This window comes from Aspergillus bombycis (assembly GCF_001792695.1).
Source record: "Aspergillus bombycis strain NRRL26010 chromosome Unknown contig00008, whole genome shotgun sequence".
NCBI classification, from domain to species: Eukaryota; Fungi; Ascomycota; class Eurotiomycetes; order Eurotiales; family Aspergillaceae; genus Aspergillus; species Aspergillus bombycis.
This window is the reverse complement of record NW_019170010.1, coordinates 255,661-280,130: the sequence shown is the minus strand read 5'-3', so window position 1 is coordinate 280,130 and position 24,470 is coordinate 255,661. Positions and strand designations below refer to the sequence as shown.

The following is a 24,470-nucleotide window of genomic DNA, read 5'->3' as shown; positions in this document are numbered from 1 at the left end:
ACAGTACACTCTACAGCTCTCTTGATTCCTCTATACCCCAAACCTTGTTGATTTCGTTCCCTCCCTCTGGGTGAGGAATAGACTTCCGCAGAAAAGGAAACATGCAACAATTCGTACGCAATGTCAAGCCCACCAGACTGGTAGACATAACTGCACGTTAGTCGGACCCCAAGGATTCGAATGGTGATGAAACCCCTAATGCAGAGCAGAGGCATCCCGTGTCGTACCGCACTTAATAGCCAGCGACCTCAGTTGCGCAACGCGATCAAGCCACGTTACAGAAGTCTCAGACGCCCTCCGGAAAAACGGCATCCTTAAAGTCAGCCTACAGTTCAAAGATGACGCTAGCAAATACCTCCAAAATCTCATTCTCGGTCTCCACAAACACCACGGACACGGGTTACCAATTACCCACAGTGCATCGCGCGGTTGGTTTTGGGACATTCGACCCAATAGCACAATCTTCCAAACCCCATCGCATCAGGCCCGGTCCGAGACCATGCAGGAGTTCCCTTGGCACACGGACTGTAGCTATGAGGCGGCCCCGCCCAAATACTTCGCGTTACAGGTTCTACGGGAAGATCGCTGTGGTGGCGGAACGCTCTCGGTAATGAACGTGGGGAAGCTAAGCTCCATGCTCTCTCCGTCTACGTGCGCTGCCCTGCTGCGGCCCGAATTCCGTATCGATGTTCCTCCAGAGTTCGTGAAAAGCGACGCGAGCCGACACATTATTGGTAGCCTCATGGCAGCGGACTCGAGTGGTGCGCCAAGTATGCTGCGCTTCCGGGAGGACATCATGACTCCTCTGAGTATGGAGGCTGCGGCCGCGCTGGCGGAGCTAAAAGATCGTTTGCTGGGATTGGAAGTACAGGCGGAGACGCTCCACCTGACGCCGGACTGCTTACCTCGGGGTTCTGTCGTGCTCATGGATAACCGCCGCTGGCTTCATGCACGGAACGAGGTCATGGATCCCGAGCGCCACTTGCGCAGGGTGCGCTGGGATGCGAAGCCATTTCCCGCCATGAGTATCTAGCTCTTTGGCGAAACTCTTGGATCCGAACTAGATGTGGGCAAGTCAAGACATGGCATTAGGGTTGGTAATGGTCACGGAGTTTGAGGTGTAAAAGTTACTAGTGCTACTTTCAATTAAGAAGCGTCATTTGAGTTGAACTGCGGGTTTTACTTGATCATTGCCATACGTGACAGGAAATGTAAACGACTTCTCCGGAATCGATCGCCATTGATCATCTTCACCTATAGACCCCATGGTTTCTTGGCAGCTGATCCACTTTGTTCGACTCTGGGAAGATGTTACCTAATTACTCAAATAGTGTAATACTAGCATGCAACTCTAATGTCCAGCCATCGAGTTAATCCATAGGGTGTAATTGTCTTTTTTGTAGCTAAGGATTTGATCCCAAGATGTCAATTTCTGGCGCAGTAGTCTGATAGCGGCTAGCTAATGCGTATCATAGGTGGAATAACAACCGTCTCGAAATCGTACGCTGCATTTCGTTCGCAAGGAAGTTGATCCTTCAATATATATAGTTGATTAGTGTCTTTCCTATAACTATAAATCCATGCCTGATGTGCGAACGTGCGTTGATGATAGCCTGCCAATATATATTGTGGCAAAATACCCCACGTCAGCTAACCGATGCATTCAACAATCCTTCAGGATGATACCTTTTGGCGTGCTCTTCCTGCTTGCTCTCTCGCAATTTTTCCTCTTTAGGAAATAGCGTGTTATGTATATATATATATATTTCTAGCCGACAATTTATGGATGCGCCATGGCTGCTGAGTTGGCACCACACGCACACAAGTCAGCCAACAAGCTGAAAAATACAAAGCCATACTCCGTATTATTTCCCAAAGTAGCGATTGTAAAATGGTTATCCACCGTTTGATACTGTTTAGGGCCATGAGTGGAAAGAAAGTGTAATAATATGTCATAATTTGAAGTGTAGCTCCAGCTCGGGAACAACTTGCCCACCGGTATTTACTCTGGGTTACAATCTGCTCGGCTTGTTACGTTATGATCGGCGGTGAGCTGAACGGGAACTAAGTTAAACAACTTTAGCAAGGTGTTTTGTCTTAGCTTGCCGAGATCTGCCTCCCCTGGCTCAGTGCTGCGTATTAGTATTCAATCGATGGAGTATCGACTAGTTCATGATTCGATCGAGACAAACCATGCTGCAGATCGATTGTCGACCTGACTCGGTGCTGGCATATTATGCCCCCCTTACAGTTCCTCGTACAAGCAAGGGCCAATTTTCGAAACTGCCAAGAAGCGTCAGCTCAGCCATTTGCCTTCATGCATGGCGCTGGCAAGATTACTTGAGAATTCGCTTGCCTCGGAGATTGCCGCAAGGTATTATCCCAGCGATGCACAGTATCGATCGAAGTGGATTTGAGCATGGGTTTGGGTTACACTGCAGAAGCACAGCCTTGAGACTAATTGGCAAGGGAGAGGCGGCTCCACTCTTCTGCAGTCACGGCTGGAAGCTCCAGCTTAGCAAGCATATTACCGAAAATCTCTTTCGGCGGAAAATTTACAAACCTATTCCACTGACGTTTCGATACAAACTCGAAGGTCTGTCCTCTGTTCTAGACAACTTTCGAATATTTGTGCGCAGATCGCACCAATAGTGGCGCTGTATGCAAGCACTCGGCGGCGGCGCTCAGCCCCATCTTGCTCCAGGCCGCGGAGAAGCAAATATACATATTACATACATCTGACCTGAGGTGCAGAGAATAGTCCTACATGCAGGACGAGCACGCCATACCGGATTACTGGGCCTCAGAGCACGATCCTCGGATACAGTAACCATTGGTAGTGGTCAACTGACTGAACTTTGCTCCCACACATCACAAGCTAGTGAGACGCTTTTTCAGCTTCAGCTAGTTTTTACGCTGGTAGTTGATCGTCTATTTCCGGCCGGGTGTACCCCCACACCATAAATACGGCCTTCCCTTTTCTGGCTTCCATGGCCCTTTGTCTCTCGAGGTAGGTTACGAACTGTGGGACCTGAAAAGTATCTGCGGACAATCATTTCGAGCACTTTTCCCTAAGCTGCTTTTGTAAGGAATCATTGGGGGTAAGAACGTACCGAGTTGTTGTTGTTGTTGTTGTTGTTGTTGTTGTTGTTGTTGTTGTTGTTGTTGTTGTCGGAAGCTTCTGCTGAAAAGAGCCGGAAGTAATACCTGACTTACCTAATTGGCTAGAATATGATCCCTGCCGATGGAATTTCCTCATCAGTCATTTAGGGCAAGGAACAATAACTATGAAGCTCAACCAAGTGTTAGAAGGAATAGATCTTAAGAAAAGGCCTGTTTCGCAGGACGAGAATATTGAATCTTCAGCCAGTAAACTTGTAAGGAGTAATGCCTGTGATTGTTCATCTTTGGATTGGTCGTACAGTACAGGTCTAGTAAACACTTGACGAATATGAGATCTGAAAGGTGGTACTGGTTTTCTCCGTTTAGACAGAGCATCTAACGCCATTGTAGCCTTCTCCACAAGCACAGATCATACATGTGAGCGTCATACTGCCCAGAAGGTAGTTCAATGGTTTGTTATCTAAAGGAGCCCACATCTCGATATCGCAAGTGAATGCTCAATGGAGCACATACTAGGCCAGGTCTATATCGAGGCATGACACAATGGGAGAAAGCATCTGGCAGGATCTAGAATAAGTGTGCTCGAGTCACGTGCTACGTCGGAGTTGGGTTTCTCCGATTTTCCGTTCACGATTAGGTCTGGGGATCGAGCGGAGAAGTGGGGCAGAATCCCCTCTCATTCAAAGGTGATTTGTAGTCCACGTCTGTCATCTTCGTCTGCTATCCTCCATTTACCTGGCTCTTCTCCACCAGATAACAAGAGCAGAACCATGGTTGGCCAACCTGATACTCGTAGTACTTGCTCGTCTGGTTGTTGCGGCGAGCAACATAAGGAGATCAAGCCCAGGAACACCTGCGGTCCCCAGACTTCTGACCAAGGGCAAACCGCGAACGATGGTTCCACTGAGAAACCACAGGAAGACGATCCCAATAATCCCAGCTGCTGCAGAGATAAGCCATCTCCCTGCTGTGATGTCTCTTGCCTTGATCGTATCGCTCTCCGCGAATGCCACAAAGAGCAGATATTATCATCGTCTAGCGAGGCAGCTCCACGTAAGTTCAAGCTAGCTACATCCGACTTTGGCCCTAAGTGGTCGCATTAATGTCAAACTGTAGAGCTCCTGACCATCAGCTGCCAAAGTTCCGATGGCAGCCCATGCGGCCAGCACCGTCGCTCAGCGCGCACCCAATACATGGCGAGGCTGGAAGCTCTGGGCTGTATTTGCCGTGCTTTGATAGCACTCGGACAGGAATCCTGCTGTGTACCACCAAAACGCGCCCCTGCTGGTAACAGCCGTCGCTCTACCGATTCTTGCTCTGCAGGGGGTAGCCCGGGGTCCGAGAGACGCCGCAACGCAAGTGTGAAGCGTGGAGGAGAGACTTGCTCGAGCGGCTGCTGTGATCCTCCTAAGGTTCCTACCCTGGTTAAGCAGTGTCCTTCCACTAGCAAGGGGAAGGCTGTCACCTCTGGTAGCTGTTGCAGTAGAGTTGAAAAGTCTGAATTTGCTGGACCGCATGCCTCCGTTACGAAGGGTGAGTTCAGCAATATCAACACCTTTCCGAAAGGTTGTTGCGGCAAATTAAAGGTTTACCCGACTTCATCTGCCGATCAGTGTCCGTCTCCTGAAAAAGGAAATTCTGGCACAATCGAGTGCTCAGCTGGTTGCTACAGTAAATCCAAACCACCCTCCTGTGCCTTGGATGGAGAGAAGCTCAGTAAGCCCGCTTGCTCATCTCGCTGCTGTAATAGGCCTGAAGGGCCCTCCGATATTTTGCCTGCATCAAAGGCCGATACATCTGGACCTGTTACCTGCTCAACTGGCTGTTGCGGTAAGTCCGTAATATCTCCATGCAGAATTACCGAGGAAACGCCTAGCGACTTAATCGAGGTCATCCCGGCCGCTGCTACTCCTGACCTAGAAAAACGAATGACGGGCAAGGAGCACGTCGTTTTGACTATATCTGGGATGACGTGTACCGGGTGTGAAACAAAACTCAACCGAACTTTGGGCACATTGCAGTCTGTCCAGAACCTGAAAAGTAGCTTGGTGCTCTCCCGAGCAGAGTTCGACCTCGACGTGGGTATTCAATCACTCGATGAAGTGTTGAAGTATTTGGAAAGGACTACCGAGTTTAAGTACGAGCGAGTCACCGACCGAGGATCTCACATCGATGTGATAGTCCCCAATGCGTCTGAGTTCATAAAGCAAGACTGGCCTCGGGGCGTGACCGAGATGGCACCGATTGGCGATGGAACCGTCAATGTTGCTTTTGATGCGAAAATAATCGGAGCGCGAGATCTGGTTGAACATGGCTGGGGCAGTCCTCTCAACCTGGCTGCTCCTCGGCCTGATCCGACGCTCCAAGCTGGAATTAAGCATGTGCGCCATATGGGATATATGACTATTCTGTCCATTATTCTAACAGTCCCTGTCTTGGTCATGGCTTGGGCTCCACTTCCAGAAAGGGAAACCGCCTATAGCTCTGCATCGCTTGCACTGGCGACGATTGTACAGATAGTCATCGCCGGCCCGTTCTACCCAAAAGCATTGAAAGCCTTGGTATTTTCTAGGATTATTGAGATGGATCTGCTTATTGTGCTGAGCACGAGCGCCGCCTACATTTTCTCAGTAGTCTCATTTGGATACGCCATTGCGGGCCAGCGACTCTCTACTGGTGAGTTCTTCGAGACAAGCACGTTGCTGGTTACCCTGATAATGGTTGGTCGATATGTCGCCGCACTGGCTCGCCAGAAAGCTGTTGAATCCATTTCGCTTCGGTCACTTCAGAAGCCTACTGCTATCCTCACGGATCAATCCGGGGCGAGTGAAAAAGAGATTGATGTCAGACTCCTTCAATATGGAGACATCTTCAAGGTCTTTCCAGACTCTCAGATTTCTACCGACGGCACAGTTATCGGAGGCTTGTCAGAGGTAGACGAATCAATGATTACTGGAGAGTCTATACCGGTAGACAAATCCCTTGGATCTGCCGTTGTCGCAGGATCTGTGAATGGCTCTGGGACGCTGATTGTCAAGTTGACACGTCTCCCTGCTAATAATACTATCTCTATCATCGCAGGGATGGTAGATCAAGCAAAGATGTCAAAAGCAAAGATCCAGGATATCGCGGACCGAGTGGCGAGCTACTTTGTACCCATAGTAGCCGCTCTGACTATCATCACCTTCGTGATCTGGATTGCAGTAGGCATCGCGGTGCGAAACCAGTCTGGATCTCGAGCAACCACGGAGGCCATAACATACGCGATCACTGTTCTGATTGTTTCTTGTCCCTGCGCGATCGGCCTGGCAGTACCTATGGTCATCGTTATTTCCAGCGGCGTCGCTGCCGAGCGAGGCGTCATTTTTAAGGCGGCAGATAGTATCGAGCTTGCTTGGAAGACTTCCCACGTGGTATTCGACAAAACCGGAACCCTCACCCAAGGCAAACTGACTGTTGCTATTGAGCATATAGACACCACGAGGGATTCCATGTCTCTACTTCTCGGCCTAGTTGGGAGTAACAAGCACCCAATTTCCGCCGCCGTTACAGCACATCTGAAAGCCAAGGACATCCCAGCGTCTACTGTCTCTGACGCAAAGGTACTAACGGGCAAAGGTGTAGAAGGGTCTGCACCAGGAGTCATCTTCCGCGCAGGAAACTCGCGATGGCTCAACCTCTCGTCCCATCCTCAGGTCCAATCCGTCCTCGAACGAGGCTATACAGCATTTTGCTTCACAATCAACGACAAACTCGCCGCCGTATTTGGCTTAGAAGACTCACTCCGCGCAGACGCGCTCGAAACCATCACGAAACTCCAGGAACGCGGTATATCCGTCCACCTCCTCTCAGGTGACGACGATGGCGCCGTCCACTCCGTCGCAAGACAGCTCGGCATCGCAGCTGAAAATATCCGCTCTCGCTGCACCCCAGCCAGCAAACAAGCCTATATCCAAGCCCTGCAGACCCCAGTCGATCAACCCGCCCCCAAGAGGAGCCCCACAACAATCTTCATCGGCGACGGCACAAACGACGCCATCGCGCTCGCCACCTCCACAATCGGCGTACACATGAACCAGGAAACCGGGACCGACGTCGCTAAATCCGCCGCAGACGTCGTGCTCATGCGGCCCAGCCTACTCAGCATCCTAACGATGATCAATATCAGTGAGAAGGCAGTGTGGCGGATCAAGTTCAACTTTGGATGGAGCTTCGTATATAATCTGTTTGCCATCTTGCTTGGTGCAGGGGCGTTTGTGGACGCCAGGATTCCGCCGGAGTTTGCGGGACTGGGGGAGTTGGTTAGTGTCTTGCCTGTTGTTCTTGCAGCCGTACTGTTGAAGTGGGCGCGGGTTTAGGTACGAGGGTATATACGGCAGAGGGTAGGATTTTGTATCGTGCGGAGGTGCGTTGCATGGCGGGTCAACTTAGGCTATGGACGGCCAGGACTGCCCTGGAACAGAACAAAATGTCCACAGCCGCCTGAAACGCATACCCAGTTTGGCGCCAAGTAAAATTGATTGACAAGCGTCTCCTACGTATCGTATTTGTGAAGGTAGCCCATGATTCTCAATGATTATTTATTAAGTCTACAATGATTCCACTGCCCTCTGCGGACTATCTGCCCCTAAGGCCTATTTCGGAAAGATTAGATATAGGGTTTAATGGGGGCATCTTTCAAAACTGTACATCTGTAAAACGGCATGAAATGCTTCGGCCCATCGCAGTTCAGCGTGTGTCCGTGGTAGCAAGAGGCGTTGGCAGTTCTCTATGTTTTGCGGGTTAGAGTGGAAAGGGAATCGTGCATTCCATAACTGCTACGTGTCGTAAATCTTGTAGCGGCGAGCACGAGAGCTGGCGGTGCCATAAAAGGCCCATTATATCAAGCCCTATCTTGAATGAAGCCCTGCACGTGTGGTCCGCTCCGCTCTAAAATCCTTGGTTTTCCTGTCAATCGCCTGTGGCTATGCACAATTACTGTCAGCGCGGTCATTATATATGTCGCCTGGTGATTGCCATGCCCAGTCCTCCAGGTTTGGATAGAGATACTCAAAGAAACGACTGTACAGTGCGTATTTCGGTGTTGTGGGTTGGGGCTATTTGGTCACGAGGATGCCTGCAAAGAACTTGGTGATACCGTTGATAAATAACCAATCGACTTGGGGCACATAAGATGCCGATTGACATCAACGGGTAGAATCGACATGGATAAACTTAAAGAAATAAAAGTTAGCTTTCCCCGCTTTTCGTATTGGGTACCACGTTGGAGTCATCATCAAGGCGTTCACGGATTCTCCCGACTGCTAGTCCGGAATCCAATCTCCGACTCTTGCACGTCGCTACATATCACGATTCAGTTGCCCTCCCCGGTGATTCTTTTCGAGTGGGGTGTCTTCCATCACAATACCTCTCGAGACATAGCCATGGAGTCGACTCCGCGGAAGCCCCGGAAGCTAAATGCCCCACGGGGCGGCGTCCAGAAATCCGTCGCCAGTCATAATCGTGTGGCCAGAACCATAGCCGATCAATCCTGTCGTGTTAGCAAGAAGCAATGTGTTTCTCCTGCTCAACATCGCCGGGGCACGAATAGTCTCCAGGAAGTCCGGCCAGGCGTGTCGACTGGACATGTAACGCGGTATGCCCTGCGATCATCACCGATAATAGCTCGGATTGAAAAACTAATTGAAGCATTATGGCTACCCGCAGGACCGTCGAAGACGAATATGAAGATCCCACACCCGGGAATTCCCACGATACGTTTAATCTGCCTCTGCCGCGCGGTATCGACCACGAAGTACCCCGTTGGGCGGCGGTCTATTCCATGGTCGAAGAGGTCCTGCACTTTCTTCCACCCCAAGACAGTATATCTGATCAAGAGGAAGAGTTAAGATCACCCGACAGCGAGAAGAGCCATTCAGATACCAGAGTCCCTGGAAATATTCCCGCTCACCCATTGTCGAGTTCCACAGCAAAACCACAAGGAGATACAAACAACCCAGCCCCTGCCCTCGAAACCGGACCAGAACGACCGATATACAATATACCAAATACACGCCCTTGGAACGACTGGGCAAATAATGAAAGCTTTGGGTTAACAGCTTCAGTAGAGAGTGGTGAAGGGCTGGATCTAAGCGATATTGATGCCTTGCTCAGATTCTGACGAACATTTATTGGGTTGATTTTCTTTGTTAATTCGGCCACTCCAAAGAGGCTTTACATATAGAAAATGTTCATTTATCCAGCGAAAATTGGAATACTGAAGCGATAATTTTGCGGGAGAAAGCACATCAAGAACTGATTGGTGGAGTACGGGATTGGTTGCTAGGACCCACGAATTGAATGTACCAAATGCCATTCCTTTTTATTTTTGTCAGTCTACCTTTGATTGTCGAGTTGAGACTATACCTAAGCTGGTCCAGCTGCTATCCTCATCCTTCGGATCGCTCCAGCTTCCCCACTTCATCTTCTGTTCAGGGTGAAAACTGCTCAATCTACCAATATGACGTGTTAGGTCTAATGATCAAGCTTGTGTGCACTTCAGGACCTTCATCCAATGATAGATAAATCTGGGGTCCAAGCTAGCGCGTGCTCAGAGTAACTGACTGCGCTTCGGCCAACCCAGGGACCGAGTCAAATGTCTGGTTTACCCTCCCAAATCGGGATGGTTGCAGGAGGTTGAGGGAAAGGGGTGGGAGAGCCAACCCCCGTCCTGATAACAATTCTATCGCTACCACTCATGACGAGGACTCAGTAGTAAATGCTCCCACTGCCCATTCTACAACATTTGGCTGATGGGGTGGTGAGAGGGGTGTTTAATCTCCAGTCGCATCAGACTTGTCACCCGATACAGAGCAACGGCTGGTGGCCATCTGCTTAAAAACACTTCGCTGATGGCGTTGATTTAGCTATCTGCCCGATATGAAGCACGGCTGTTTCTCTTAGAAGAGACCACCAATGGTAGACATTTGCAAGGCCGTAGTGCCTATCAGCGAGTGTGGCTTAAGTGGTAGCACCTCGCCCTTGGCTCGTAGCGAGCTTTTTAAATCACAGACCATGCCGGCTCAGATTTCGGTTCAACTAGCTGATACAAAAATCCCCTCTGTGCCATAAGCGATGAAAAGACAATCTCATTTTGATCATAGAGTATTGGATCTTCTTAGACGCAACTGCCGAACATCGCACGAAGGCCTAAGCGGCTAGGCATGAGACAATGAGGCAGTCTACTCATCCAAATCTAAGACAGGGCTATGCAGCATTCTAATAGTCAAGTGTATCTGCTTTACGCGCGTCGGACCTCTGATCTTCGGGCCATGAATGTGTACAACCCAACCCGGCCCAGCTCCTCGCATCCCATACGCTACGGCGATGTCTGGGAATTCCGGAGAGTGATTCTGCCACTAATATTGATTTCCTTCGTTTGTGCGGTTGGTGTTACAACACTAGATTGTTCAGGCAGCGATCTTCACCGCTGAACGAGAGGAATATATGGTGAAAGTGGCAAACGACGTAGGAAAACGACAGTTGCAGGCACTTTAAACGCGCACCCCCACCGAGGGCAGAATTGAATGCTAATGGCATTGCTCAGCTTGTCAGTGGTGTCGTTAGCGTTATATTACCCGTTGCCTCTCCTCAACTCTTTACCTCTACGTGCTTGGAAACAAAGGGAGGAAAGAAAAACTCAAACGGTTTCTATGAAGATGTCTTATCATCGGATCCTCCCCAGACCTGATACTTGGGACAGTGAGACCCCTTCAGTCGACCATGCTCAGTCGACTAGTGGCCCTGTTCAGTATCGGCCAAAGAACAGTGCTGTTTTCAAAGCTTCCTCTGAGGAAATGCAGATTGACCTCAGATCAGAAGGTGCGTTTCCATTTACACTCAACGACCCCATGTGGACCTGTCGGTTGACTTTCAACCGCCTTGAGAGCGTCTGCTCGAATGTATCCTAGACACCCACCCTTCCACTGTGGGATGCAGTTCGGTAACAGCCAAACATAGCCTTTGCCCACTACTGTCAATTTTACCTACCTGCTGCAGCGGCGGCAAACCCGGGACTTCTACCACCGGCTATAACCAGGATCGTAGAGGAACAGTGGAAGCAGCTTTCCCAGGCGGAACGGAATCAGTGGCCGATATTGGGCGAGGCAAGTCTTGCCATCTACTATGTGTTACATGAGCTTTATGATAATTCAATACTGATGAACTCAAGGTTCCAAAGAACATGGACTGCCAATGCTGTTCGGGGGATGAGCGTCACACCCAGAGGCAGGATGAAGACGGCGACACCCGTAGGGGAAGCCCAGCTCAAGGATATGATAGCCCAGTGCAAGATCTGAGGATCGCGTCGGCGGTTCAAAACAGAACATGTCCGCCTACGTCATTGCCGCCTGTCACATCCTTGTTTTGGAGTATCAATGATAGGTTTGCCCAATCAAATGTTCTACAGGGAACGAAGGACTTCCCTGATGGCGGCCCTATGGCGGCGTCGCATCATTGGGGCGCACCCCTTTCACACCAGCCTCAGTGTGACAGCGACACAATGGAAGATAACGGCCTGGACACAAATAATCTCCAGCCTGGGCCTTCTTCAAACACTGAGGGATGGAATGACCAAAGCCTGACATCTTTCACACATATATCTTCCGGGGAACGCAGCGACGAAAACATGCTACGCATTTCTCCATTAATACGGACGCCACACAAGCCTAGAGCGCACTCACAGCATGGGCACGCTCAGTGCCAGCATCTGACAGCTACTGGTCCTACCTCTACCCCGGAGATCACAGCAAAACTACTCTCAGTTTTCAATAAGATTGGCACGCTAGCCTATTGCTCGCCGCCCATCAATCCCGCGTTTCAAAAGAGCGGCTCTCGGGGTCCAGTGATATCGGTAGATGGACAGGACCCGTCGAGTGTCAAATCTATAATCGACTATCTTCACAGTACCCTACCAATGGAAGGATTCCGGACCAGGGTTTTCAAGGGACCAGAAGCTCGTCCCCGACATATGTCACGACGGAAATATGGTCCCATAGTTGAATATCTGAATAACATCTCCGCATGGCATCCCATCTCAGCCCAAGTTGTCGATTATATCCAGCACCCATACCGAGGGCTACGGGCCAAGTCGAAGCGTAGTGACGACCTGGGAAACGGGCCTGTGCTGGTCTCACGCGACACAGGTTACCCACTTCCTGTTGCGCTCATCGGAAGATATCAGCTCACAACCGTGGATGCATTTGCTTGTGAGATATCTGTTGACGACCCCTATTCGCAAATGACTCACCAACAGTGGATGGAATCTCTCTGGCGTGGCTGTGTCGGTCCCGACATCGTTGTGTACATCCAAGATCACGAAAATTCGGAGATGGGATCGTCACAGGATCTCGTGTACAGTGCTCGCTTACAGGACACTCTTGGAATCGTGATCCCGCGTGCTAAAGGGTCATCCAAGGAGCCCAAGGAGAGAGTTTTGAGACATGTTGTCTGGGCTATTGATTCTATCGTAATGAGCACTCGCGCGTAATAACGCGTCGTTGCCTTCTGTCATTTCCTTGGTGTCTTTTTACTTTTGACTGAGAGCCATATTTCACGAACGGTAAATTGTATCCTTAGCATAGTATACGAGATGCTAGCGAGTCATGAGTGGTAAAATCAAAACTTCTATCGTCAATACATCGTGGATTACTTTCCTAGGGAGCATCATAACTTGATCAAGTGGGAAGTATCCATGCGGTCAGAGATCGCCAATCTCTTTCTTATTTCAACTTTAAGAGTCTCACAAAGCCACACAAAAGGAAAAGTGGCAAAGATCTAGACGAAGCTGATAATCAGACGTCCAGTGAAACAAACAGGAAAAGGAATCCTTCACGGGAGTTCCCTCTGTTTTAGGGGGTCGTAGCATACGAGGTGGCTTGTCGAGAACTCGAATCCGCGAATCATATACGTAGGAATATCTCTGCTCACCTATTCGACCAGCTCATGTTCTACGACAGAGAAACACATACCATGTCTGATGCGAGGAACCCTCGTACGGGCCTACTGCGGAACAGTTACACAGTTGTACACAGCGCCTGTCACAAGACCACTATGGACACCTCGTAGCTTGCGTCTTAGGTAATAATATTCTATCAGGCCAGCTAGGGTTAGGTTGTATAACAGCCGTGCATTTGAATACACCAGTAAGGAAGCCATGTCATATTACACAGCCTGCAGGACCGCAGAGTTATTCATTTCCAGGACGGAAATCACATCCTTCTCTGCACTGGCCAACGTGATACATCCTCGTCAATATGCCGTCCTTCTGGCCTTTCGGATATCTTACTATTATCCCCCACCTACTATATGGTGAGGATTTCTTGTAGAGCATTATGCCATGAGGAACTGGCAACAGAGAAAGTACCGTCCTGTCTCCAAGCCCTCGGTTAACGGCAGCCATGGAGCTGATCGGCAAGACATTAAGTTGTTGAAATAGCGCGGTGCAACTGTCGTACTCGTCAGTTGTCTCACAGCGCACGCGTGTGATGGGAGTTACATCCGGCGGTCATGCATGTCTCTTGATGAATTTGTGTTATAAGGCGATTAGCCTCTTCGGTATCCTGGCTACTACATGGATAACTTGACAATATTATCCAAAGCTATTTTATTGGTGCGTCTCACAATCATCGCGATGTGATCGATCCTTTTACATGGACAGACTAAGAAAACTCAAAAGCCGTGCAGAGCGATTTCGCGCCTTGTATATCCTCCGACGGCGATATCGGGATGGAGTCCACGTTTCTTGGTATCGGCTTGTGGCAATGCCAGCTGGAGACTCGACAAAGAAGCTAAAATGTTCCAAGGAACAATTTTTATTCGTAGAATTGGGTACAATGTCTACCAACTTCTGTTCTATCCCTGTCCAAGAGATTTTGAAGACTCGGATATGAATAACGCAGATGCCAAGGCATACAAGAGGAATGGTACTATACAATAGCCACATCCTGGTCGTTTACAGCGGCCAGGGTTATGACCTTGTTTCTTATATCAGATGTAAACTTGCAATCACTATATATCGCCCAACGACCAATATGCCAGTGGGTCTTTTGTCACTGGAAAGGAGTTTGAAGTGAGTAGGACACTTGTATAGGAACTACTTCGAGCATATGAAGATTTTACAGCTCGTGCGGCTTGCTATGTTGGCGCTAGTTCACCGCTACCAATAATATCAATTGCCTGATACTAATGACACCAGATCCTTGTCGTAGTCGTAGCGCCCAACGTTCAGCCTGATGCTCGCCACCAGGTAACACCTTTTCACGATATACTCATAAAACTTATGAAGCTTGCTTTACGACATAGGCCATAATATGGATAAATATTCTGCGTTACATCAAGAGACCCACTCTCTAACAACTTTAACATCCCTGATCTTCCAGCGACCCCCGGATTGCATCGACTATGGCGATATCGGTAACGACAAACCATCATCCAGAAAACCTGAACAGGGGGGCGGCGAAGAGCTGGACAAACTCTCTGATGAAGCAGAATTTGAAGATGAAGGGCCTACCAGCGACTCGGCCGCTGCTCTGATACTCCTGAAGGAGCGCTCGTTAGATCGCCTTGCTGAGATCCTAGCCAGGTTCAAGACAGCAAAAACAGGCCGATATGGGAAGGGAAAGAGAAACCAGGGAAATATTGACGCAAAGCATGTCACGAGTGTAGTTATGGTAGAGGACAGTACTCTTCGCCGTGTAACGTTTCTGTGCTCCAAGAATGGGGGCCTTCAAAATGAGGACGAAGTGTTCCTCGAAAGGCTAGGCGAACTGCTATCTTCCATTTCGAACGGTAGTAAGTCTTTACTTCCTGCTTTTCCGTCGGTCTGAGGCATCTGATTAGTATTAGGTCAAATGAACAGCAATCAATCGCAGGTGTTTGATCTCATATTCGAGCACAATACACCTCGAGTTGAATATTACTCCGCGGCACTTCGAGACGTATTTGAGCAGGCCACTAAATATAGACTGCCTGGCACACTCGCAGCAGATGCGATTAAGCATATGGTACCTCAGAGACCAGAGGCAAGGGAGTGGGAAGGTCTGATTGTTAACATCGGTGGGAGACAACGCAAGCTGTCGCGGGAAATCCTCGACTGCCTCTCGGACAAAGAGATGGATGAAGCGGTGGTGGAGGTGTGCGATAGCATCCAGAGGCTTTTTGGAATGTCTCAACCTGGTACCACGCAGTATGAAGAGCTACAGGATTTCCTCAAGCGCTTTTATGCCATCATTCGAAATCAGAGACAGCGGCTAGCCCTAAAGAATCTACTTAAGCAAGCCCTACATGGCAGCGAAAAGCTTTTCAAGAAGGGTTGGGATGCCCTTTGCTTCCTCGCTCGAACCTTCCATGCTGCAGTGACATTGGTCGAGCTGGCATCCAGGCTCAAGCTGGAGCGCTTCAATTCCTTCAGGTTCATCTCCGTACCAGCTTCCATGTTAAAAACTAAGGGTTACCCTCCTCTGGGCAAAGGGTTACCGCTGAACGACTTAATTGAACTCAAATGTCGGCCACAGAACAATAAATGGGTAGCATATTTGCAAGACGAAGGGACGATCAAAAATTATACAAAGCTACTGCGTATTCCCAGATCAGTTCATGCAGAGATTCAGCTGATGAGTTATCTTGAGAGTCACGACTCTAAGGATTACGGTCAGGTCTTCCCCTATATCGGGTGTAGCAAAAGATGCTGCTTCTTCTGCGAGACGTTTCGTGTGCTTCACGGAAAGTTCTCAGCGCGTGGAACGCATGAAACGGTCTTTCCCCGAATGGGATTACCGCAAGATGTATCGGCAGCTAAGGACTCAGAGTGGCTAGCTCCATTGATGGCCACATTTACTGCATTTCTGAGAGGAATGCTGCAGAAACTGCTCGGTATGCCATACCCCCTTCCCCACAGAAACCTATGTCAGCAATCATCGGCAGCGTTATCCACAGCGCAGGCCAAACAGCAGGATGAACCAGTATATTCTGAAAGACCTTCAATCTTAAGGTAAGGTTCCCATGGCATCTTTCGAACTGCCTGGTATTGACAAGTGCAGAAACCTGATGGTTCCGGGCGCATTCTCTGCGGCTGACAGACAAGTTCAGTTCTCACCTGTAGCTGGCAAACCAGGATATGCCAGTTTCCTGGCTCCGAGTATGCCTCATGTCAGCTCCCATCTGCCAATTGACCAGGCTGAGATATACAAAATCAATCACGACAGGAAGCAATGCTCCTTGGAACTGATAGACCAGATGCCGCCATCTGCAATCTTGAATGAAAAGCTGTGCAGATATTGCCGTAAACCAGCTGGAGTCAGATGCTCGGCATGTTGGACACGGTACTGCTCCCACACCTGCCAACGGCGAGATTGGGGGAGGCATGTCTTCATTTGCCGGATACCGAAACGCCCCAACGACATTGACTTCTTCAGACTGATTGTCCGACATGTGAAGAGGGCAATGACGGGCGACAATCAGCAAACCCTTCAGGATTCACTTCTCGACCTGTTTGCTGATGATTACATCTGCTGCAGGTTTGGTTTTAACAACTGCTCGAGTATGTACGAGGCTCTCTATCTCGTCTGTCTTTACGATGCTGTGCTAGTAGCATGCTGCTCCCCGGTCAGACTCCTCAATGAGTTCCAGGAGGCCGGAAGGCTTGGTGAAGTTCTAGAGCTCTTCTGCCATTTATGCATCCAACAGAATCCTGGACAACCGCAATGCGACTGCATAACATGGTATCTAGAACGCCTGAGAAGAGAACCGTTCCCAATCCCCAACACGGAGGGGGGTGGTTACAGGATTTGGGAGACAGCATTTGTCAATGCAATAGATCTGCTCGACTTACACGACAGCTACAAAGATGAATGGAGATTAAATGCCGCGCAGGTTGATGTCTTCCAATTGTTCGTAGCCATACAGCCCTCTATCTGGCAAGTCCCGGACATTAACTCCTCGACTTGGATCAAGTTTGGATTCTGCTACTGCAAGTCTTTCCGACAATGCCAGGAGCTCTCTGTCAAATATCTGTTGTTGGGCGCTTCCAGCGCGAACTTTGACGACATAGTCTCCGCGTATGAAACGTCCACGATGGCAGAACTGATGGCAGAACATGGAATCGATCTCTCGAACCTAGCTCAAAATGGAATCCGACTCGAAAGGCCTTCCGGGACGATGTACTCTGTCTTCAGGCTCATGATTGGAGTAAGCCATGCTCTCTCTGGGAGGTTTTGCCGCTGCTTTCGAATGCAACAAGATCGAGCGTGTCACCACTTCTATGAAACACATCTCGATACCGAGTGTGAAGTAGGTTTTGGTTTCGATCTAACCAACAGCTGGGAGAGGTGGCAGCTTCTGAATTTCTACCGGTATTTATTCAAATTGCCAGGATTCGATGCCCGAGCGATGGCGGCAGCGAAGGATAGCCACGAACGCGGAGCCCTTGAGCGGTATATTGGCACCTTGGTTCCAGATATGAGACGAAAAATATTTGATATGGATCGAGCAGGATCTGTTCTATTCCCAGATTTGGGAGGTAGGATTATGGTAACTTCTAGAGATGACCAGGAAACCTCTAGCTCACATCTCTCTTGTCACTGTCGGGTGCACCATGTCTTAGGTCCCCCCGGTCTCTATCAAAGGTGGTGTGGGATCAAGAATTGCACTGGTTGTTGTGTATTGGCTAGAAAGACTGACTAGGTAAATCGAGATTGTATAGATGGTCTATGTACAATGGCCGAAGCTCGAGGTTACAAATATCAAAGACAACATTTGAGGCCAATGCTGCCATTCAATATAGTATGGTCATCTCGTATCAACGTTATTGGGCCGTTGTATTGTATTTTTATGTCTTCCTTTTGTTTCATTCTTCCATGTTAATATCAATAACTTCATCACAAGATAGTAGGCTATAGATCTAGTGTTTGTTTCTATACTTGCTAAGAGAAGTGGTGATACTAGATTGGACTAGATTGTCATGTCTTGAAGTCGTCTAGTCACGGGCCATAACCACATGTGCACACTATCGCAGAACTCAGGGATTTCTAGACCATTGATGGGATTCCTACCATTCTCCCTGGACTTACCGAGCCGATCAATAACAGGCCTTCAACGCTTGGGCTCATATCTTCATAGCGGCTTGGTTTCTAAACTTGCTCACGGTCCAAAGCCCTCTGGCCTAGTCCTCACATAGCTAAGTAGAATAAGGTATAATGTTTACCTCAGTTGATTCACGCAGATCCTAGCAAATAAAGGAATACGAAAGAGTGGATCCGCCCCAGATCGTTAATTTGTGGCAATGCCAGGAACCATGACTAATGAGCAGACAGAGACTAGGCAGACCGCCATCGATCGACAGTCCGCTCGTGTTGAAGAGTCTAATCTCATTTCTACGGCTCCTCGTGAAAGCAATATCTGTCCAAGCTGAAGGAGCACCGTGATCATACGTCGGCCGGTATAACTAATATCAACCGCTGTCAACACACCACAGTCTGTATCTGCAGCGATAGGATAAACGATGGGTAAGACCCAGATCTGAGCGTTTGTGTACAGTCTGACTAATGGCATACTAGAAGAATCCGAGGTTCGTTACTCATCGCGCACAGGACGTTCCCACTGATATTGTTGCCCAGCTCCTGTGCACGCTATGTGGTATCCGCTTCGGCATTGCACGTATTCGGACCATCGATGAGCCCTATTCAGCGGCGTGGTCCGCAGAAGAACCGGAGCAGTATGTCTGTGCCCTCGACGATTACGATGACGACGGGAATGACTGTGGCCGCTGTGTCACCGCGGAGACAGGCTGTATTTGGGTTGTTCGCAACAGTCAGAATATAAAATATGGCATTGATCAGCAGAATGAGCCACGATATAGATTCCTGTTCTTTGAGATGGATGACGACCCCATCCCCACGGTCGGACAGACACTACCGATGGGCGAACGGTTGGAGGAAAAGGCAGACCGCATTGGCTTAAGAAGGGCTTATCTTGAGCATGTCGCTGGCCCGGGATGTCGTTCTACCCTGGGATATTCTGGGGCCACTATCTCTGCAGAGGAGATGCGAGGCTGCCAGACTGGGCAAGGTCTGGTGCACCGGGACGGGGACGAAGAGTCCGCGCCAGATGACCTGGAATGCGAAATTGACAGCGATTATTTCCTCTCGGGACTTGTGGACTGCATGGGGTTTGTTGGAACTGTGGGCGGGAATATGTTTCCCGCAAGACATGGCTATGATTGGATTGAACCGGCGGACCCGTTCAATGATGTATGGTCCATCTAATTCATTGCTGTGTAGTGTGATGTTAACCGCCTATTCTAGGGGTTCGAACCCTTCAGGGCAGTGTCGTTCCATCCATGGTGTTTCGGGGTGTACATGAAACTCTCCAGACTACGACTTGGCCATGTCGAGATCGATGATCTCGTGGACTACTTTGACAATCTCAACTGCTACCCACGCCAGTACTATGACGAGCCCGATCCCGCCATTCAGAAAGCCGACAAGGAAACCTGGGTCCACGTGAAGGGCGATGAATGGCTCGCTGCGAATCCGTTCTACGTGCCCAGGCTTCGGGAGATCCTAGAGCGAGCCATGGATACTGGACCCTCATTCAGCCCCCAAGATGGCGCATTTGCGACCCTTCTATCTTTTACCAACAATAAAACCGACCCGTTTGCCCGATTGCCACGAGAAATACTGAATATTATTATAAACAGCCTCCCCACGAAAGACATTGCGTCCCTGCGTCTCGTCTCACGACACTTCTACCAGCTCCACGTCTCACTCTGGTACCGCCTGATCCAAGAGGACATGCCTTGGTTATGGGAGGTGTGGTCCAACGAGAAGCCCTACTTCTGGGCGACAGTCACTGTAGAGGATATAAAGCAGAATAAAGGGGACACAAGAGTTGAGATTGGAGAGGAGAAAGTATTGACACATAAAATCGATGTTGATGAGCATCTGACCAAATGGACAATGCCGATGCCTACACCCGGCCGTACTAACTGGTTCCTCCTGTATAGGGATATTAAGCGGTATTGGACCGAATTGAAGGGCCTTCGGAGCCGACGAAGGATCTGGAAGTATCAGGAGGGCTTGTTTGCGTCTTTGAAGATGCATATTCTGAGCAAGGATGATACCCCATGAGCGACCATATGGTGATCTAGTCACATAGATGTTACTATCTGTCAGTACTAGTCCAAATACCAGCTCAGAAAATAACCAGAAATGAATTGAAATTCTGCAGCATGATTGCACTGGCTCACTGTCTCTAAGTCTAAAGCAATCTAAGCCACGTGTCTAGACATCGTCAATCTAGAGACCGCCATAGAGCAAGCATATAAATTAAAAGCATATATGTACACAGAAGGCGACAATCTAGCAGTTTAACATTTTACACGACAACAATTAATACCTTTTGTATGTGCCCAGAAATATTGAGTAGTTATTACCTCACATAGTCTTTAATAACTACAAGCTCGTACTTTCCTAAACCGTGAAAGCCAGAGATAAGCAACACGAATTATGATCGCGAGGTGATTTGAAGGCTCTCGAAAGCTGTAATCGCTGGAGAGCCCGGTTGTTCAACTACAGGATATCCGTGCACTAAATCAATGTATACAAACAACTGTAAAGATAAACATAGAATGGTTTTGAAAATAGTTTATTTTGGCCGAGTGGTCGACATCATAAACCATGGCCTCTCACAAGTTTCTGTATAGAACAGAAATGCATTATCGAACAAGGCCACGTCCTTGCGGTTAGCGGCCCCGCCATCCTTTGCGACAGAGTTGCCTTGATCAATTTCTATATGAGATCATAGAGGCTTTCCCAAACATCGACTATCATAGTGCACCTACATTACTTGGACCCCTTACATGCGGGGTAAATTAGATACACCTTACTTGCTATACCCGATTCTTCTAATGTTGACCCTAATGCTCATATCTTGTCATCCCATGGCACATGAATCAGGTCCAATTGTTCATTTAATTACTGGTCAAGCTGTCATCTCACTTACCTCGCCATGAGTAGTCTGTCACATAATGCCACGAAATGTGTCGCTAAAACCCGAAGTTTGCGAACGGATTCCACCATGAGCTTCCAGAGCTTCCAGAGCTTCCAGTATTGCGTGTGCTGCCGGAGCCACCTAGGCTTCCCCAGCTTGACCCAGATGACCCAGTCTGGCCATTACAGCCAAGGTAAACCGCTATGTCTGCCAGTCAGCTACCAGATAGAACACATGGACGTATGCACAAAGGAAAAGTGCCACAGAGGAACACATACACTTGGAGAAAAAGGCATAGCTCTCCGCATTCTTCAACGCTGTTTGCGAATCCAACCCCAACACATTCGAATACCCATACACCTCATACCCCAGCACCCCCTTCGTATGACACAACTCATGTAAACTTGACGTCCGTTGATCCAGAACAGAGCAATCATCCGACACCTGCGGCAGCTGGAAATACGCAGGACACGTGCTCACTTGGCCTCGATACCCGTCCGTACTGGCATATCCCGTCTGCGTAAACGAGCCAGATTGGCAAGTAATGCTATCAGGTTGGCAGGAGTAGGTGATAAGACCGCTTCCTTGTTGTGACGCTTCCTGGGTAATCTCCTCGAGTATCTCGACGACATGGTTTGTAGATGTTGAGTCGGTTGTCTTGAAGAATGTCTGGAAGAGCGATGTCACGTTGTTGGCTCGGATGCTGGCAGCGGCTTTGGCGGCCATTTCACCGGCGCTCGTTACTGCCGCTTGGGCCATTTCGCTTTCGGCGTTGTCACATTCTACGAAGACTGCGCGTTGTTTTATTATGCTTGCTGTCGCGAGGCTGGTTAGGGTTAATGCGAGGAGGAGGTTGTTGGGATACATTTTGAATTGGCGAATATGTTATGGATTGCGGACGGACGTGAAATAACCCCTAGATCGGCCGTCAATCTTTGAGCTGGGAGCGTTTTTTATATGCATTCTGAAAGTTTTACTGATCTGGTCAGCTATAGGGCTCATTTTTGAGACGTTTCATACTGTTTCATGCTGGCATCGATCAGCGGTGTCGGGTGAAACTAGACTCAAGTTGACACAGCTTGTTCGAGAGTATTACTCAACTGGTAACTATCCAGGAACTATGGCATAAGTCGTATCTATGTACTTTAGGCTTTGCGTGGACTGTAACTTACATCAGTAAATCTTCTAGGGCATCGGCCAACCCTGGAAATATTCCAAAGTATCGATTTTACCAGTCATCGGCCCGAAACTCAATATAAAGATAAGTAAGCATAAATTGCCAATACTTAGAATGGCAAACTATTGAGTATGAGAAACCACATGGCAGTGTCCAATAACGACTAAGATGTCGCGGTTTACTCCGGGAGGGCGCGCTAATGGTAATCATATATTTTTCATACACCAGTAGATCTTGATATGTATCAAACAAAACTTGAATGCTTTTTGCATCTTTCATATTTGCTCGCTTATTATCCTCTATATACATCGCTATTCCTATTTCTTCATAGCAATAGCCACTCCCTGAGTATCAAGTGATGTACAGTAGGAGTCAACGTATTAGAAAAATTGTACGAATGAAGAGAATATACCAGCCTCTTAGTGTAAGCGGGTCACCTCCCCAGCAGTATAAGATTAAAAATATACATGAGCCAAGCTCATCAAACTAGAATATTATATAAACAAAGGCTCTGCAAGTAGCGAAATTCTCTAAGAAGTAGCCCACCAATGCAACAACTTAACGAAAAGATATCTAGGCACCAGTCCAAGAATCCTGTTCGATGTTGATAGACTCGGCGTGCCAGGTCTTTCCCCCGTCGGAGGTAGTGAAACCGCTGGAGTTAGAGCCCTTGTAAAGGAAGAGAGTGTCGCCAAACTTCTCATCCTCGCCGCTGAGGTGGATGGTGATGTTGTTCCAGCCTTTTTGTGTTAATAAATTGAGTTCTTATCTCAATGTACATTTTGGAAGAACTCACTGTAGGCCTCAAGAATGCCGCAATTGCCGGAGCCGGTATAGCATTCATCACCCGAGTAAAGGTAGAGGAGCTCGGCGTCGAGGTCTGGGATTCCTTATGTGAGATCTTGAATGTGGGACATCAGGATATATCAGGTGAGGACTCACCGTCAGTTTCCTTGGAGACAACCTTTCCGTCCATGGTGACGGTCTGGTAGACCTTGTTATTCTCAACGGTAACTGCGTAGTGTTAGTATTTTGCAGGAGATGAGTAATCTTCATTAAGGGCTCAAGACTTACCCTCAAAATCAACCTGGGTGCCGGTAGGAATAGTAACGTAGGCCTGGCCGTTCTGACCGTCTATCATCATCTGTAAGCATCGCAATCGAGTAAGGCAATGACGAGATACTAACTAGGGGTATAAGTGCTAGCAGCAACACACCACTCCTCAGCCGTAGCAGGACATCCCCTAATACCATGTCAGTCTTCTTATTTATACTCCTATATCCCGGTTCCCAAGGGGTACACACTGAGACTCCTGGTCAGGAGACCAGTTCAGCAAAGGCTGGTACAGGTAGGAGCTGTCATCACCATTGGTATGTTGAAGACCGATCCAAATAGAGACCCAGACTTGGTCGCTGGAGTCCTGGACCTCAACACCTTGGGGAACAGTTGGTGGTACAAGAGACCAGGTCGCCTTGGTGATGTGGGCGTTGGTTGCGGGACCGGAGTAGAATCCGTTACCGAAGGCCCAGGAGTCCTTGGTAGTAGCGGCAGCGCGCAAGGCAAGAGCCAAAGGAACGGCGGCGTAGGCGGGACGCATTTTGGGAGCAATTGGGAAACAGCGAGAAATTGACTAAGGTATCGCGAACCGGTCGCGTTGGGAAATGAATGAAATATAGTAGAAGGAAAGAGTGAACAATGACTGGGGACACTGCATAATGAATGGAATGAGTGCCTGTAAATACTTTCAAGCCTGAGCATCCTATTTGGATAATTTGATTGCCGGATAATTTATCGGCATATTAAGTCAGGAGCAAGGTGGAGCCCGTTTTACCTATAGTGCCCGCTATCGTAATTATTCCTCTGCAGGGCTAAGCTTCGGGATAAAAAACAAGCTTGTTTTAACCTGAAACAACATAGTGAGCTTAGTGATACCGGAGTGAGAACTCCTTTACGCACGCAAGGCCGAGCCTTCCAAAAGGAGAGAAAATTCAGATAGCATGGGAATACATGTGTCCAGATGACGGGACATTGACAGAGCTGACACCTTGGTCTCCTTTTACGTATGCCGTCTTTGCATATAATTAAAAGATACTGGTTGTATTTTAGGCATCTGAGTGTTAGGTCAGCTATAGTCAGGCCATATTTC

At 48.7% G+C, this 24,470-nt stretch overlaps 7 protein-coding genes across 7 annotated transcripts; 5 read left to right on the top strand and 2 right to left on the bottom strand.

Moving 5' to 3' along the window:
- Nucleotides 1-101: 101 nt before the first annotated feature.
- Nucleotides 102-1,033, top strand: ABOM_001707 (uncharacterized protein; the record flags this gene model as incomplete). The annotated part of the gene is made up of 2 exons (XM_022528837.1): nucleotides 102-156; nucleotides 210-1,033. The coding sequence occupies 2 exons, from the start codon at nucleotides 102-104 to the stop codon at nucleotides 1,031-1,033; spliced, it is 879 nt and encodes a 292-aa protein (XP_022393177.1).
- A 2,860-nt stretch (nucleotides 1,034-3,893) lies between these two features.
- On the top strand, nucleotides 3,894-7,481 carry ABOM_001706 (cation-transporting P-type ATPase PCA1; the record flags this gene model as incomplete). The annotated part of the gene is made up of 2 exons (XM_022528836.1): nucleotides 3,894-4,176; nucleotides 4,240-7,481. 2 exons carry the CDS (start codon nucleotides 3,894-3,896, stop codon nucleotides 7,479-7,481), a joined length of 3,525 nt encoding a protein of 1,174 aa, XP_022393178.1.
- A 1,065-nt stretch (nucleotides 7,482-8,546) lies between these two features.
- ABOM_001705 (uncharacterized protein) lies at nucleotides 8,547-9,283 on the top strand (the record flags this gene model as incomplete). The annotated part of the gene is made up of 2 exons (XM_022528835.1): nucleotides 8,547-8,758; nucleotides 8,830-9,283. The coding sequence occupies 2 exons, from the start codon at nucleotides 8,547-8,549 to the stop codon at nucleotides 9,281-9,283; spliced, it is 666 nt and encodes a 221-aa protein (XP_022393197.1).
- A 1,537-nt stretch (nucleotides 9,284-10,820) lies between these two features.
- Nucleotides 10,821-12,649, top strand: ABOM_001704 (uncharacterized protein; the record flags this gene model as incomplete). The annotated part of the gene is made up of 2 exons (XM_022528834.1): nucleotides 10,821-11,063; nucleotides 11,333-12,649. 2 exons carry the CDS (start codon nucleotides 10,821-10,823, stop codon nucleotides 12,647-12,649), a joined length of 1,560 nt encoding a protein of 519 aa, XP_022393198.1.
- Nucleotides 12,650-14,471: 1,822 nt separating this feature from the next.
- On the top strand, nucleotides 14,472-20,285 carry ABOM_001703 (uncharacterized protein; the record flags this gene model as incomplete). The annotated part of the gene is made up of 5 exons (XM_022528833.1): nucleotides 14,472-14,952; nucleotides 15,007-16,150; nucleotides 16,200-17,688; nucleotides 18,714-19,406; nucleotides 19,461-20,285. The coding sequence occupies 5 exons, from the start codon at nucleotides 14,472-14,474 to the stop codon at nucleotides 20,283-20,285; spliced, it is 4,632 nt and encodes a 1,543-aa protein (XP_022393164.1).
- Nucleotides 20,286-21,202: 917 nt separating this feature from the next.
- On the bottom strand, nucleotides 21,203-22,014 carry ABOM_001702 (uncharacterized protein; the record flags this gene model as incomplete). The annotated part of the gene is made up of 2 exons (XM_022528832.1): nucleotides 21,203-21,348; nucleotides 21,426-22,014. The coding sequence occupies 2 exons, from the start codon at nucleotides 22,012-22,014 to the stop codon at nucleotides 21,203-21,205; spliced, it is 735 nt and encodes a 244-aa protein (XP_022393165.1).
- Nucleotides 22,015-22,897: 883 nt separating this feature from the next.
- Nucleotides 22,898-23,921, bottom strand: ABOM_001701 (uncharacterized protein; the record flags this gene model as incomplete). Its single annotated transcript, XM_022528831.1, has 6 exons — nucleotides 22,898-23,064; nucleotides 23,121-23,204; nucleotides 23,267-23,338; nucleotides 23,399-23,458; nucleotides 23,512-23,567; nucleotides 23,629-23,921. The coding sequence occupies 6 exons, from the start codon at nucleotides 23,919-23,921 to the stop codon at nucleotides 22,898-22,900; spliced, it is 732 nt and encodes a 243-aa protein (XP_022393166.1).
- Between the last annotated feature and the right edge of the window lie 549 nt (nucleotides 23,922-24,470).